Source organism: Haliotis cracherodii, unplaced genomic scaffold (genome assembly GCF_022045235.1).
Source record: "Haliotis cracherodii isolate W230 unplaced genomic scaffold, xgHalCrac1.p SCAF_12, whole genome shotgun sequence".
NCBI lineage: Eukaryota > Metazoa > Mollusca > Gastropoda > Lepetellida > Haliotidae > Haliotis > Haliotis cracherodii.
The window spans coordinates 26570975-26587384 of NW_027266267.1; the positions used below are offsets into that span (position 1 = coordinate 26570975).

At 41.4% G+C, this 16410-nt stretch overlaps 1 protein-coding gene across 2 annotated transcripts; it reads left to right on the forward strand.

Annotated features, from left to right (window-relative positions):
* Positions 1-144: 144 nt before the first annotated feature.
* On the forward strand, positions 145-15061 carry LOC139458308 (uncharacterized). Of its 2 annotated transcripts, none has more exons than XM_071239698.1 (8): positions 145-260; positions 1960-2013; positions 3236-3364; positions 4490-4514; positions 6717-6760; positions 10742-10849; positions 12594-12709; positions 13486-15061. In XM_071239698.1, the coding sequence occupies exons 2-8, from the start codon at positions 1983-1985 to the stop codon at positions 13498-13500; spliced, it is 468 nt and encodes a 155-aa protein (XP_071095799.1). In that variant the 5' UTR covers positions 145-260; positions 1960-1982; the 3' UTR covers positions 13501-15061. The 2 variants fall into 2 exon arrangements, with proteins under 2 accessions (XP_071095799.1, XP_071095798.1); XM_071239697.1 differs by lacking the exon at positions 145-260 and adding an exon at positions 1199-1287.
* Positions 15062-16410: the final 1349 nt, after the last annotated feature.

The window sequence follows — 16410 nt, forward strand, 5'->3', positions numbered from 1 at the left end:
AGGGACGCAACTCTGCTCAGGGAATCTAGGCGCCTGAGACGACTGGGCCACCCGTGACCCCTGGGCCCAAAACGAAGCGACGACAGCATATATATGGGGAAGGCAAGGTAATGAATGTACTAGAATGCACAGGATAATAACGGACATAACTTCCTTGTTTGTGACACATCTGTCAACTGGTGCGTTTCAGCTTCGTTAAAGCATAGCACCTACACCTAGACACTGTGCAGTGCTCACTTGGGATACCATTTGTACACATGGTGAGTATATGTGATGTTTACTTTTTAGTCATCAGTCATATATGTAGAAGCACGGTGTAGAGTTGGTTCCCGGTTCGCCCTGATTACGTTTCTCTGTTTGTCATATCGTCAGCACCATCCCCCGAAACCACTCCAGGCCCAAGACGCGCACCACTCCAGGCCCAAGGCGCGCACCACTCCAGGCCAAAGACGCGCACCACTCCAGGCCCAAGACCCGCACTTACCAGGCTTACCTACCATATCAAGCGTCTCCTGATCCACCCTGAGTTTGACTGACTGTCTCTCTCTCTCTCTCTCTCTCTCTCTCTCTCTCTCTCTCTCTCTCTCTCTCTCTCTCTCTCTCTCTCTCTCTCTCTCTCGCTCTCTCTCTCTCTCTTTCTCTCTCCACATACATCTGCACACACACACACACACGCACGCACGCACGCACGCACGCACGCACGCACACACACACACACACATTGTTTTAGAATTAATGAAATGTTTCATCCCACGCGCTCCAGTTCACCTGCATTGACACTGACGTCTAACCAAACTGTCATGTTATCTACGCCAGATGTGTGTTCAGCCTGGCTGATCCCCAACAATAACTTCATTGTGTGACAGCAGCAAGCATGTCTTGCCCTTCCTGGTCTTTTTTCAGACCTAAACAAATGTGTCTGGGCCTACACTGATGTTACTTTTTGTCACTTTTAGTGTTTCCTTATATGTTTTCCTCATATATATATATATATATATATATATATATGACGTTAGTAGGTCATGGGATATTGTACATACCGCCCCCCCCCCCCCCCCCATCCTTCTTATCCCAGGAATAGAACATGTTGAAAGGGACACGCTCAATGTAAATAGTTCTTACGAAACACTTTTCATCACCTAGCTATGTAAACAGTAAGATATAACTTTCTAGTTTGTGACACGGCTGTCAACCGGTGTGTTCCAGCTTCGTTAAAGCACAGCGTTGCTGTTTGTGGATAGTGATACAATTGTGCGCTGCTCTCTTGGGATACTATCCGTACACTTGGTTAGTATATGTGTTGTTTACTGCTGATGTTTGTGAGACAATGCTTTTAATCTTTGGGTTTGAATACAGTAAATTTGTTCGGACTGACAAAACATTGATACTCTTTGTATAGCAGACGTCCAATCAGTGGCTTTAAACATCCTGCTTAGAACTTTTAAACGTATAAGTAATATTATTCTATCGGAATATCTATATCGTATTTTTAGCACCTTTCCACACACACACACACACACACACACACACACACACACACACACACACACACACACACACACACACACACACACACACACTCTACATCCCCTCGTGTATACACCGCAATGTTATTTAGTCATTATTTAACCAACAAATCAAACAACGGTATAGCTCATGTCAGGGGAGAAATAGCGAGTGCTCTGACCAATCAACGCTCAGGTAACGTAGTGCAGTTTCATGCAATATGTATTATGCAGCCCTCTGCTCAAGACATTGCTCCATTTTAAGACAGTGCTTCAGACATATGCACATGTGCTATAAACGGGATCATGTCATTACTTAATTACAAATAGCCACACGTCAGTACATACACTTAAGGGCAAATGTATTCACGGGGGATGGAGCAGGCTGGTAAACATCACCTGTACACCGAGGACGTGTTATCCTGTTATTGAAAGGAATTTAATTTGTCTGCAGATTTCTCCCTGAGCGACGTGGCCATGGCTTCCATCTGCACCACACCCTCTACAGGTAGTAGTATTGCCCTGGACCATATATCCCCCGTGAACTTCCGGGTTAGAATTGGCCCTCAGCAGCCTCTTGTTGCACGGGGCGACTAACGGGATCGGGTGGTCAGAATCGCTGATTGGCTGATTCATGTCGTCGTATCCCAATTAATATATTGATGCTCATGATGTCAATCACTAGATCCAGGCTCGACTACTTACAGACCCCTGTTTTATAGCTTGAATATTACTTGAATATAGCTTGAATAGTGTGACAAAAACAGCAGTCAAACAGACAGTACCATATTGAGGCGGTGTTGTGTACAAAGCCACCATGTAAATTACATACCTTTAGTTTTTTGTCTTGTTTGTGGTTTAAAGCGGCAATCGGTAATATGTTATCTAAAGACGGCGGCCTGTAATAAGCGAGTCTGGACCAGACATTCCGGTGATTGATAGTGTGAGCACCGATCAAGCCGTCGGGGTACGATGACACGCAACCAAGCAAGTCACTGAGCTTGACCACCTGATCCAATTGCTCGGTTGGTTCCGGGGACCCACTCTAACCCGAAATTCCCACCGGTAAAAATGCATTGAAAGTCTGGAATACCTAATGTAAAGATGGGGCCTTATCTCGACTCAAATATGAGTCGACATTTAACCATGCGTTAGTCTGCTTATTCAAAATGAATGCTATGAATTGTCGATAATTACCGTGTTTATAATTATATAGTCAATCACTCTGGGATTCCGGGTTAGAATAGGCCTTATTTTAGGCAATGAACTGGAGAGGAGCCGTGACATGGCTGATGGTGTGACATCCTACCCCGAAGACGTAGGTCGTTGCTCCTAACATCAGTCACTGGTTTGTCTGGTCCAGCCGAGATTGGAAGATCGTTGGTTCGATCCCCTACAGCCTCATACTAAGAGACGTTGAACTTTGGTACGTGTTACCCTGCCCGACATTAAGGGGCAAAGACAAGGACTGATCGGCTCGGAGTCAGTATACTGTGTTTGGTTGTGGTATCCATGTTAAGCTGTGACGTGGTATCTCAGTGGGCTAGCCCTATATTGGCATTAGTCCGGAATAGCACAAGCAGCCACACACACACACACACACACACACACACACACACACACACACACACACACACACACACAAACGTGCATGCACGTCGCTATATAAATGCAACAGTACTGGGTGCGCCGTTAAACCCCACCTAACCTTTGTCCTTATATCATTTCAGGAGAACTCATTCTAAGGCGGCCATTTATCTACATCGTTGCTGGCTGTGGCGGCGTGGTTGTGGTCGTCATCCTCGTCTCCCTCATATGTTGTTGTGTCTTGTTAAGAAAGGGAAGACGTCGTGTTAATGGTTAGTACACGATATTGTGTCCCATCAATATTCCCCGCTTACGGGAGCAGGGGTTGCGTTTTGGGCCCAGGGGTCACGAGTGGCCCAGTCGTCTAAGGCGCCGAGATTCCCTGTGCAGAGTTGCGTCCCTTGGGCACGCCAGAAACCTATGATTGTGGGTTCGAATCCCGGTTCGCCCCGATTATATTTCTAGGTTTGTCAGCACCATACCCGTGCTCGTGGGCTTCACCAAAGTGGTAACCGTTTGAGACCTACATCACTTGGAACTTTCCTCCGACTTCAGGCAGACACGCCATGATATGACTGGAATACTCTTAAAAGCGGCATTAAACCCAACTCGCTCACTCACTCACATATTTTTAGGCGATCCATCTTTAATCAGTTCACGTATCCGTTGACCGACAATGTTGGGCTTTCGTCTTCCAAATGCTGATTTCTGTCGTGAGTGAGTGACTGAATGAGTATGGTTTAACGCCGCTTTTATTCCAACAATATCACGGCGGGGGACACTAGAAATGGGCTTCACACATTGTACCCATGTCGGGAATCGAACCCGGGTCCATGGCGTGACGAGCGAACGCTTTAACCAGTAGGCTACCCGACCGCCCCTTTCTGTCGTGAAAATAGTTCAAACGTACCGTAGGTAGGTTAGTATGTCAGTGAAAGTGACACTTCAATTTATTGTATTTTTACTTTATTTCACCCAACCAATAATACTTTTTTTATGATCTTATCTCATCCACCATACACCCATAGTGTTTGGGAGGAGCGTTTCCGTAAAATGAGATTGTAACCGTCCCATCCCATAAAAAAAGAAAAATAATTAAAACGTACAATAAAATATAATACTACCTATTAAGTTAAAGAACACCGGATTCGTTCATATCACTGTAGTTAATCTGTTCTTTAACATGTTTTTAGCTGTATTGATGGCCCATATACCAGTAATCACAGTAAAGACATTACTTTTTCATGCTTCTCGTCCCTCTTCAAAATTGTCTGTTTCTTTTGCAGACTGCTTTAGTGGACCTCTTTCATGACCAAGGTCCCCAGTAATCCATGTATATGCCGTCAGCCGATTCATGATAATGGTTACTACATATGATGTCAAATGTTATTTTTCAGGTAACCAGAATGAAGACGAGATAATGTAAGTCTATTTTTAGTTTCGAATGTATGTGCATAGGAATTAGTTGTGCTATGTATCTGCATACAACTTTAAACGAATATATCGCGTGGCACTCTTGACCAGGAAGGCGTAATGGTGCACCTTTGGTAGTGTCGTAACTGCTTTCGGGCGTCAAGTACGACCCTACTACAGTTACTAAAAGTATTGCCGTTCCTGTTCATCATTGAAGGGATGATTGGTCTAACAACACTTACTCCAAGTTGTCTCTATCAGCATTCATACTCGCATAATAAAGAAACGCAACACCAGCTTTATACTCACATAGTTTTACTTACTCTCAGCCCATCTATCAATACATGACAGGATCAGACCGACCAGACTCGTCACTAAATCGGGAAAACTTAGAACGATCGGGATTCGACTCGATCGATTGCAAACCGCGCTCTCCTCTCTTAATGTTAAAGTATCATTTTATAGTGTTCGGGCCTGGCCTGTTTTGTCATATGTCACAATACCTCATTTTGATTCGTTAAAAGTTAGATCTGACCATGACCATGTGTCGTAATCGGAAAAATACAGAAGCCTACGTGCCAGATTGCTCATCTTTCAATTGATTTTGTGACTCGCTCCGGATGCTCCAAATGAAATATACCTTGAATCTCTCTGCTTGTTTCATTAACTAATGGACGATAACCTGGAACCCTGTGATAAATTTGAAATGTCTTTTATCTATTGATTCCTTTCGAACTAAAAGTTCTCTGTTACAAACTATATCTAATGCAACTCCCCATTGCAGCTATAACGGTTTTATTTGTTACCATTTTTCTTATGTTTTTGGGATGCATTTTTAACCTTATAACAGTAGCATTATTTTTAAATCGAAATTTCTCGTTATTTCCATTATTTTCTCGAACGAGAAAATAATGGAAATTACGAGAAAATAATGAGAAGGAATGAGAAAATATATGATATATTTCATATATATATATATAAAAACATTTCATGACCACAGCAAAGACGTTACTTTTCCTTTCTTCTCGTCCCTCTTCAAAATTGTCTGTTTTTACAACCCAACCCTTGTAATGCCTTTACAGGCCGCTATACAGCTAACCTCAAGTGAACCAAAGCATTGTCAAAGCAATTTATATATATATATATATATATCAAAGATATACATGTCAAAAAGATTCGAAAATGAAATGAACACCTGCCCTGATTGTACAAATTGTACTGATTGTTGTGCTGGTTGTACTGATTGTTGTGCCGATTGTACAAATAGTACTGATTGTTGTGCTGATTGTACTAATTGTACTAATTGTACTGATTGTACAAATTGTACAGACTACAAATGTACTGACGGTACTGATTGTACAAATTGTACTGATTCTTGTGCTGATTGTACAAATTGTACTGATTTTTGTGCTGATTGTACTGATTGTTGTGCCGATTGTACTGATTGTACAAATTATACAAATATTACTGATTGTTGAGCTGATTGTACTTATTGTACAAATTGTACTGTTTGTTGCGCTGATTGTACAAATTGTACTGATTGTTAAACTGATTGTATTGATTGTTGTGCTAAATGTACTGATTGTACAATTTGTATTGATTGGGGTGCTTTTTGTACTGATTGTACAAATTGAACTGATTGTTGTGCTGATCGTACAAATTGTACTGATTGTTGTGTTTATTGTAACGATTGTTTTGCTTATCGTACTGTTTGTACAATTTGTACTGATTGTTGTGCTGATTGTACACATTGTACTGATTGTTGTACTTATTGTACTGATTGTTATGCGTATCGTACTGATTGTACAATTTGTACTGATTGATGTGCTTATTGTACTGATTGTTGTGCTTATTGTACTGATTGTACAACTTGTACTGATTGTTGTGCTGATTGTACTGATTGTACAAATAGTTGTGCTTATTGTATTGATTGTTGTGCTGATTGTACTAATTGAACAATTTGTACAGATTGTTGTGCTGATTGTTTAACCTCGTATCGGCTTTATATATTTCATAAAGCGACCCTTCGGCTTTGAGAGAGTGAGTTAAAATTTACATCGCAATAGCAATTTATTAGTGACGACAACATTTGTCCGATTTACGAAACAAAAAAGTTACTCTTTGTCTTTTTTATTCCGATGATGATTAATCACATATCATGATCTGTATGATGCATGTTATTAAACAGATAATGTGTGTATGGTGTTTCAGGAAAGACGATGACGGAAAGGAAAACCCTGAAAGAGAAAGCGCTGGTGGGTATTAATCACTGGTACGCCACGGTACAAGTAGGTAATGATTCATGGTGCTACACATGAGGTCCGCCTACTGGCGCGTACCTTTGTGAAGAAAGGGGTAGCGGGTGGTCCGCGACAAGTAGTACGCTAAGGTGCGTATCCTGTCCCGACTAACAACGCGTTCTGGTAGCGATAGGCGATAGTACGTGCTGATGTGAGTACGTACCCGATGACTGTGAAAACGGTGACAGTAATTGGCATGATAACAACAATGAAGGGAATTAATTTGCTTATAAAATAATGGAATGATGTCATGTCATTCATCAAATGATTGTGAAGGTTGGGATCTTAACGCAGTGATATCTGACTCAATGACATACTCCTTAATTAATTAAATTGGGGTTTCAGCATAATGTAAACGTAATATTGCTAGCTGCATGGATAGTGAGATAAATGGATGATCATAGCACCAATCTTCACATTCTGATGCTGCTTAGCGTAGATGCAGACAGACTAGTGGCAAGTCTAGGTTTTGACTATGCTTGAGATTTACTTTTAACTCTTTCTCCATGTATCCTATGACCTTTTAGGCCAATTCTCGAGCCTGAGGATATATTATTTGGTCATGCTTTGGCATGTTTATTTGTTTGTTGGCATGTTTGTTGGCCTCATGTATTTGGTTCAATTCAGTTTGGTCTACATCCACCTCTTGCTGTGAGCAGTATGCAATCTGATTAATTGACATGTACTGTACAAAGGGCTTTTTGAGCATGATTTTTAGGAAACTTCAATTGATTCGGAGTTTGACGAGCCATATACAAAAAACGGTGTCCAAACTTCACAAATGTAAGCACAGTGTTGATGGGAATGACAATGCACTTGGGCCAGTCAAATATATTGTCATCTTTACATCTCTTTACCCGACTCTGTGGTCAAGTGGTAGAGCGTCTGCCCGGAGAACGGATGGTAGGGCGTTGGATCCAGGCTGCGTCAAATCAAAATATTTCAAAATATGGTACTTGCTGTTACCCTGCCTGGCCCTCGGCATTAAGGGGCTAAAACAAGGACTGGTCGGCTCGGAGTCAGTATAATGTGTGTGAGTGGGGTATTCATTTTAAACGTGCAATAATTTTCAACGCGACGTTAAATCCCATTTCACCTCACCTTTACCCGAGGTTGAATTTGAGCTCCATTGTTCTATATCTCAGCACTTTTACTCTATATCTCACCTTTGTTGCTCTATATTTCAGCTCTGTTGCTCTATATCTCAGCTGTTAATCTATATTTCAGCTCTGTTACTCTATATCACAGCTCTGTTGCACTATATTTCAGCTCTGTTGCTCTATATTTCAGCTCTGTTGCTCTATATCTCAGCTCTCGTGTTCTATATCTCACCTCTGTTGCTCTATATTTCAGCTCTGTTGCTCTATATTTCAGCTCTATTGCTCTATATGTCAGCTCTCGTGTTCTTTATCTCAGCTTTGTTGGTCTATATTGCAGCTCTGTTGCTCTATATTGCAGCTCTGTTGCTCTATATCTCAGCTCTGTTGCTCTATATTTCAGCTCTGTTGCTCTATATCTCAGCTCTGTTGCTCTATATCTCAGCTGTGTTGCTTTTGGATAACAAAGTCGAGGATATAGAGTCAATGAGTAAGGACACATAGTAATCAGATAATAATAGACATAATAATAGATCAGCTTTATAAGTCACTTTAAGTGTCCACATTTCAAGACATACGTATGATCATGAGAAATTACATTTCTAAATACATTTCTCAATCTAAGCGAGCTGTATACAATGACACTAATATTCATCGAGGACGTCCTTGACGAATTGAAAGATGCTTCGTGGTGAAGAGAGGGATGTGATCAGTTCTTATACTCCACGCCTGCCTGGCAGCGTTATGATTTGTATCCAGTAATACCGTGTCATATTATTTGTACCGCCAACAATCGAGTGCTTCAAACGTCATCTCTTTGGCCATGTATCCGGGACTTGTAGAAGCAAAGTTCAAGTGTGTCCGCGATGTAATGACAATCAATCAGTTGACAAATGTCCCTCAGATAACGCCACCAAATGCAGAACCTGTGGCGGTGATCATAGAGCTGCCTACAGAGGCTACCCAGCTCTACAGGCTGTTAATGACCGCAGGGTTAGTGTGGAGAATGAACTATCCTGTGCAGTAGCGTCCCGCCTTGTTAAGGCAGACACCTGCAAATCCATCTCGTACGCCGCAGCTCTCAAGAATGCCAGTCCTAAATCTGTAGTGATTGCTACTAAACTACCAGTTGAGATCAGATCAAATTCTACTCCTTGCCTCTCCCGTCTCCGACATGTACTTGTCACTGTCAAGTATGTAGGCATGGTTCGGATCTGGGACACTCTGAACCCAGCCCATGAAGGTGGGCTGATACATCCAACTCTACTGCCGCATCTATACACATCTCTGCCTTGGTGTATCTAAAGATATTTGAACTGACTTCATACTAATCAAGATTAATAGAGAAGGTCTTGTTATTATTTACCTTTTTATAATAGAACACGGAAAGTCTAGTGGCTCATGGTTGTAACCTTAAACAGGTTTCTCATGGGCACCGCCACTCATCCTGACGTTATTTCCTTTGGACAGAAACCAGTTTCAAAAATAAGGGCTATGTTCTTTTTCGGAGAGACAGGGTTACCTGTAATCCAAATACTAAAACCTGTGGAAGTGGTGGTTGTGCAATATTGTGCAACCTGACCTCCCACGCAAGGAACATGAATTGCCAGATAATGCAGTAGTGGGATAGTGACCATACTGATTACAATGGCTATGTTGTAGAGTTTATTTCAGAAAAAAACCAGACTTTGTTCTTCTCAATACAAGGAAAAAGCACTAAGCTGATCTTGAAAGATGATTACCTCCTCTTGATTTTGGCATTTGCTTCATCACCCCTGTCGGCTAGATGCAAGTGGGATGTTTATCAAAAAGATCCGTTGGGTAATGATCACTTCCCAGTTTACCCCGATTTTCGACTAAGTCCTGAAGAGCTGAAATCACGACTGCAACATGGTGAAACTGTCCTTTAAGAGCTGAAATCACGACTACACCATGGTGAAAACTGTCCTTTAAGAGCTGAAATCACGACTGCACCATGGTGAAACTGTCCTTTAAGAGCTGAAATCCCGACTACACCATGGTGAAACTGTCCAGGAAATTCAGGTGATCTCATTTCTCGCTAACTTCGTTGATGCATGTCATTGTATCCCAATCGCGTGGATCGATGCCCATCATGTCAATCACTTGATTGGCTGGTCAAGACTTGATCATTTAGACCGCCGTCAAATAGCTAGAATGTTGCTGAATGCGGCTTAAAACAAACAAACAGACAGATAAAACCTCAGATAGCCATGGAGTAGTGATATTGCATTACGTCAGTGTAATATATGTAAAGCTGCAAATAGTTTGTATCAAATGACGGCAGTTTTTGACGATGGTTTTCGTGTATTCAACAGAAGTTAGCGATATCATTTAATATGAAAACAAAAACAAACAGAAACAGTTTGAACAATTATATACGGAATACGTCTGCCATCGTTTGTGTTGTGTTGTCATAGTCACCTGAAGGATCTTCTGTATGTTAGACGACCAGAGTGGTCGCTGTGTGTGTATTATAGCCACGCTGAAGACCCACATACGCTAAACTGCGGTTATAACGAACACGCTTATAACGAACTGACGGATATAACGAACTTACTTTTTTGGTCCCGACTATTTGCTGTTGTTATGCTGTATATATGCTCATAACGAACTACTGTTATAACGAACTAAAATTAGTAGTCCCTTTGAGTTCGTTATAACCGTACCCTACTGTACCTGTAATATGTACAAAGCCCATTGCAGGTGTCCGACATTGTCGTGATGCAGGGAACAGTGCCAAAACACCGACAAATCCCTCACTCATTAAGATGATGATATTTAAGCTAATCGCTTTTTTCACAATATGTCCTGTTTCTAGTCATGGTGGACAACGTACTGTATGGAGGGTACGCTGACACTGGACATGACGCAAGACCTGGCGACCAACAACCCAAGGGCAAGTCAGCGGGGAAGCGTCAGATCACAGGTGAGGAGTTTTCTCACTGGACAATCAATCATTGTCTGTTACCTGTACCCGCTTCTCTGTTGAGTCAATTCAAGTCCAGTTTGAAGGATGCCCACTGGTCCTACATGGCGCATTTACGTCTCTCAATGGTTTGTCTACATAATACCTACGATTATGAGTCTCTGGTATTTCCTTCCAAATGAAGCTGGCACGCCGAAATATGACTGACATAATTATAAAAAGGTGTTCCAAGCACCATATTTGCTATACTAGTATGTTTTATTCTTCTGATTAATACACTAGTCAAAGTTAGATGTGATAAGTAATATCAGTAAACTGTGCCCAATAGGACCTGCTTGGTACTGGCCATATTAGATGGAAAATATTACAGAATAATTAAATTTTCGTTGTGTTCATTTAAATTCCTGCATTCTGATTAGCTGAATTGGTCACGTGTTATTGCATTCATTTCCCGATGAATGTAAAAAATTAGGCCACGCCTAACGAGGCCCACTACTTATATTACTGCGGAATGTCGGGGAATCCTAATATTACAGCGAGGGAATTCCCTTTCTGCTGGTGTATCGCCATGCACAGGACATTTAGTGACTTTTGTGCATATTCATTGCCCCAACTACCCTTTGAAACCGAAGGCCGAGAATGAATGAAACAGCAAACGTGCAGGCTCGCTCGTCTGTTGTTTTCCCGCTCGCCTCGGTTCAACTTTCATGTCTTCGGGTTTCATTTCTAAATAGCATTTCTCCAACTGTGTTTTACCGCAATCAGGGAAGTAATATTTTAATCTCGCGGTAACTGACCATGTTATTTGAAACAGCCGCCTTCTCTCGGACATAGTTCTTCCGGTTCGTTACAGTCTGACTCTTGCCTTAATTGACAGGTCCAATGAACATTGGTTTGACCCCACTCTCCGTTGATTGGCTACTGACTGTGTAGGCGTGTCAAGTTATGTGCATAAATTAAATGATCACCTGATTCATGTCACACCACTGTATGTATTCCTACACCTGGAATGTTTATCAGTCCCGTCATTTTTGTCTGTTTTGATATAAACAACTGTTTTTTGTTAAGCTATAGTAGCTAAAACATGTGTTACTTTGTCGAATTTATTTATAAGCTTTGACTGTGTATTTTTTCAGTTTATAGAGGTATGAATCGAAAAACCGATGTGCAAACTTTAGTAAGAATCCGCTACGCGGATTCATACAGTTTGCACATCGGTTTTACGATTCATTTCTCAATGTACCGAAAAACATACACAGTCAATCCTTAATTGAATTTTTAAATTGTTTAGATTTTGTTTTATTACTTGCTCGTGGAGAGATCACCCGTTTAATACACATACAGCTGTATCACACATTGTGCAATACCAAAACGCGTGCTAATGTTCTGTCGGAACAAGTTTCCCGAACAAATATTGAAAGTTCTCAACATCCCTTGGCTAATGCAACGACATTGCGTGTGGAGATGATAGATCACCGAGAGAAGCTTATGCTAGGCTGACGTCACATGGCATTGTTTCGCCGACTGATCTGGCAACAAAATTCCACAAATTACGTCATCGGATATTGAGACGTGATTGTAAACTTTGAGATCGCCCTGTTTAACAAGAATAATATCCCTTTGTCTGCATGTATAGATGTTTCTAACACTTGCTGTTATGAAAGCGGCTGGGATCAACATGTATATTTTTCGCTATATACTGTATTGTGTACGCGTAGTAAAAGTGCATTTGTTTCCCATGCAGATATGTATGCGAAGGTTATTAAGGTGGCTCCCTTAAAAAGTGGCACTGAAGACCACGTCGCCTTCAGCATTGAAGACAAGGACACACATCCACCAGGGAGGCCGACAAAGTCTGAGGTTCGTAATGCTGATCTTATCTTTAACCTTTTCATTGGCTCTCTTCACACCTTGTTCACTGGTACTTTATTATGCAAATTGTGCGAGAGGCGGATGTTCATCCTTTTTCGCGAACATCAGATGTCATCACTGATTTTTCAATGACTCATTCACATAATGTCCACCACTATTTTGCCTTTTGCGCCAAATGGAATCGGTTTCAGCAGATATTTCGACACTGATCATTCTCTGGCGTTGATGTTTTGAATTTGATTATTTGTAAATAATCTGTCACGTATTTCATCATACATTACATTGAGACAAGTATTTTATTGGGACAAATCTGTCATTCAGGTAAATCTGTCATTCGGACAAATCTTTCATTCAGACAAAACTGTCATTCAGAAAAAACTGTCACTCAGACTAAACGTTCTTTCAGACATATCTTTAATTCAGACAAATCATTCATTGAGACACAACTTTCATTGAGACATATCGTTCATTGAGATTAATCTGTCTCTAAGATAAAGCTTGTCTTGAGGCAAATCTTTCACTAAGACAACACTTTCCTTGAGACGAATCTTTCCTTGAGACAAACCCTTCATTGAGACACAACTTTCATTGAGACACAACTTTCATTGAGACACAACTTTCATTGAGACATATCGTTCATTCAGATTAATCTGTCTCTAAGATAAAACTTATATTAAGGCAAATCTTTCACTAAGACAACACTTTCCTTGAGACAAATCTTTCATTGAGACAAGTATCTTATTGAAACTAAATTTTCATTACAGCCTGTGCCCATCTAGCAGATGATACTTCAAGCGGCCCCTGAATCACATCTTGATCTGCCAGGCAGCAAAACGTCCCTGGCCACTGAGTATGGGGTGCCGCAAGTGTTGTCTTGGATTCCTGCACAAGAGGGGGATGGAGGGAATGCTGGTTTTGACGACCAGGCCTCCCAGTTGCTATTTTACACACAGACTTACACTTCATCTGTTTTACACGAATACTATCTGATGTCTTTATTTGTGGTATTTGTTTTTGAATGAACGATCTATGGCTATTAAGTATCAATATTTGTCCCAGTATATAGGCCTCCATCAGTAAACATCCCCATCACCGTATATTGATGCGACAACTTTGAGCGAGTAAGTGCGTCAGTTTGATTTTAGGGGGCCTTTGCAATACAAGATTACAATCTATCCTAGCGGAAAAAGTAACTACGCTTAATGTAAAGTTCCATAAATATGAATTTATTCTGAAATTTAATAATGCATCTTTTAATGCGTATTCTTAGAGACATCTCGACTTTAAGTCGTGATTCACAATTTGCACGTGCACATTAATGCATGATGCACAAGTTTGATGTTTGCCTGTTTGCTGGGATCGTGATATCACACATGTGTTTTTTTAATGTGAACCAGCGCACAATGATTTTTAGCTACGAGGTGCTCATAAAAAACACTTTTGTTTAACCGTAAATAACGCTTGCACAAAGCCACAGCTTGCAGAAGATGGTCTACGCGACATGGGTACGCTGCAAACAGGAAAGGCGCAAAACGAAGTTGCCAGAAAGTCTAATGTTCATCGAAAAACAACTTCATCTCTTTGGAGGCGTTATCTAACAGAAACAACCGGTAATGCTAGCTCCATAGCCATAGTTGTCCAATCCTTGGTTGACACTTGGAACAACCTCCCCCTGCATGTTTTCAGCTTTCTTCACTGCGCCGCCGCTGCCTCGCCTATATCAACGCAAACGGTGGTCACCCCCGATATTAACGCTTAATTGAGTTATACCACCCCTCTTTTAGGACATGTCTCTCTGTCCTCTGTTACAAGGTATGGGTTTTGTCAAAGAATGTGTTATGATAAAACATTGGTCAGATGAATGACCAAGTATTATCAAGTACACTTACTTTTTTCCGTTGGTATATATCAAGTCGAGAAACACCATACTCTTTATTTATTTCCAAACACAGGCGTGGGAAAGATTCGGGATACCTGAGATGATATGTACTTCAAAAAGTGAGATCTGAAAATATGTTTTTTACCCCTCAGTCAACAATATTCCCGATATATCGTGACGATTATCAATAATCCTGTGGTTGATGACATGAGCTACCATCAACCCAGTCACGTCACGCCAAGTCACGTTGTGTGGCCTTCCTATTCGCATGGCAAGTATTGGCTATATTCTGGCCCTGAACCTCCTGAGGGACATATTACAGTAATTCGTTAATCAGGGTGTTCGAAATGATTACCATTGTGTCGCCATTCCCGCTGCGTGTGTGCATGTCGTAAAAGACCATACCTGTGGTTGAATGATGTTGCACACTTTTAGAGATAATAGCAGACGCACAAACGAGACTTCATTAAAGCTTTCTTACAAATCTCAGTGTCTTCATGGTATTCATTTTAGTAATGTTCGTCATGTGTTTGTTTGTTTGTAGTTGAAAGCAGCACTCAGCAATGCTCCAGCTATAGGAGTGAGTGAGTAAGTAGGCTTTAACACCGCTTTTAACAGTATTACAGTTATATCACGGCGTGTCAGCTTAATGTGGGAGGAAAGCTCGAAGTGATGCAGGTCTCAGACGTTTACCACTTCGGTGAAACCCACGAGCACGGGTATAATGCTGACAAACCTAGAAACCTAATCGGGGCGAACCGGGATTCGAACCCACAAGGGACGCAACTCTGCACAGTGAATCGCGGCGCCTTAGATTTCTGGAGACCAATTTATTAATTTCTTCAGAGGTGTTTGTATAATTTTGTTTTCATTTGCTTAATGTCCCTTGATTTTTTTGTAATGAGAACACCCCTGAACGACACCGTTCAATTCAATCACCACGTGAATCATTAAAACAAGCCTTTATCCCACACAGAAAGAAGATTTGGATCCTTGAGGATAATGGTTAGAAATGGTCTTTAGCAACCCATGCTTGTCGCAAGAGGCGACATCGTAGATGCATGTCATCGCATCCCAATTGTGTAGATCGATGCTCATGATATTAATCACTGGATTGTCTGGTCAAGATTATTTTGCAGACCGCTGTCATCCAACTGGAATATTGTAGAGTGCGGCGTTAAACAACAAACCAACAAACAAAACAGAAAGAGTTATTCAAGCCATAGCGCTCAACCAAGGAAGCCGTATATCTGTTGTTCTTCGGATGAGGTGAGGTAAAATGGGGCTTACGTTACGTTCAAGATTACTGCCCTTATATGGCGAGGAGCATGCACGTGTGTGTGGCTGCTTGTGCTAGTCAGGACCTATGCCAATTTGATAGAGCTAGCCCACTAAGATACCATACCGCAATGTAACATGGCTACCGCAGTCAGGCACAGAATACTTACTCTCAGCCGATCAAGCCTTGCTTTGTCCCCGTCATACCGAACGCCAACGAGTACCATCTTTTAACGTCGCATGATATGACGCGACCAGGATCTCGAACCACTTACAATCCGCTCTATCCTCTTGACCACTAATGAACCAGGTATTTGTTCTTCTAACTTTCATTGGGATGGTTGATAAAGCCAGAGGTTGTGCGTCCAGCAACTTACAGCACGCGCTCCATTCAGTAACAAGCTCAATGACAATATCAGGATCAAGGTCAGTCTGGCATACCGGGTGTGTGCACTAAGTAAGCGAGTTACTGAGTTTACAATGATAGAGTTTAGACTTGTTGGTACATAATGTGTTGGTTTGCCTCTGGTAT

Bases quoted from the DNA above. Each gene is read 5' to 3' on its own strand.
- LOC139458308 (XM_071239698.1), top strand. From the start codon at position 1,983: ATGGCTTCCATCTGCACCACACCCTCTACAG. The intron at 2,014-3,235 runs GTAGTAGTATTG...ATATCATTTCAG, and splicing joins CTGCACCACACCCTCTACAG to GAGAACTCATTCTAAGGCGG. The intron at 6,761-10,741 runs GTGGGTATTAAT...TCCTGTTTCTAG, and splicing joins CCCTGAAAGAGAAAGCGCTG to TCATGGTGGACAACGTACTG.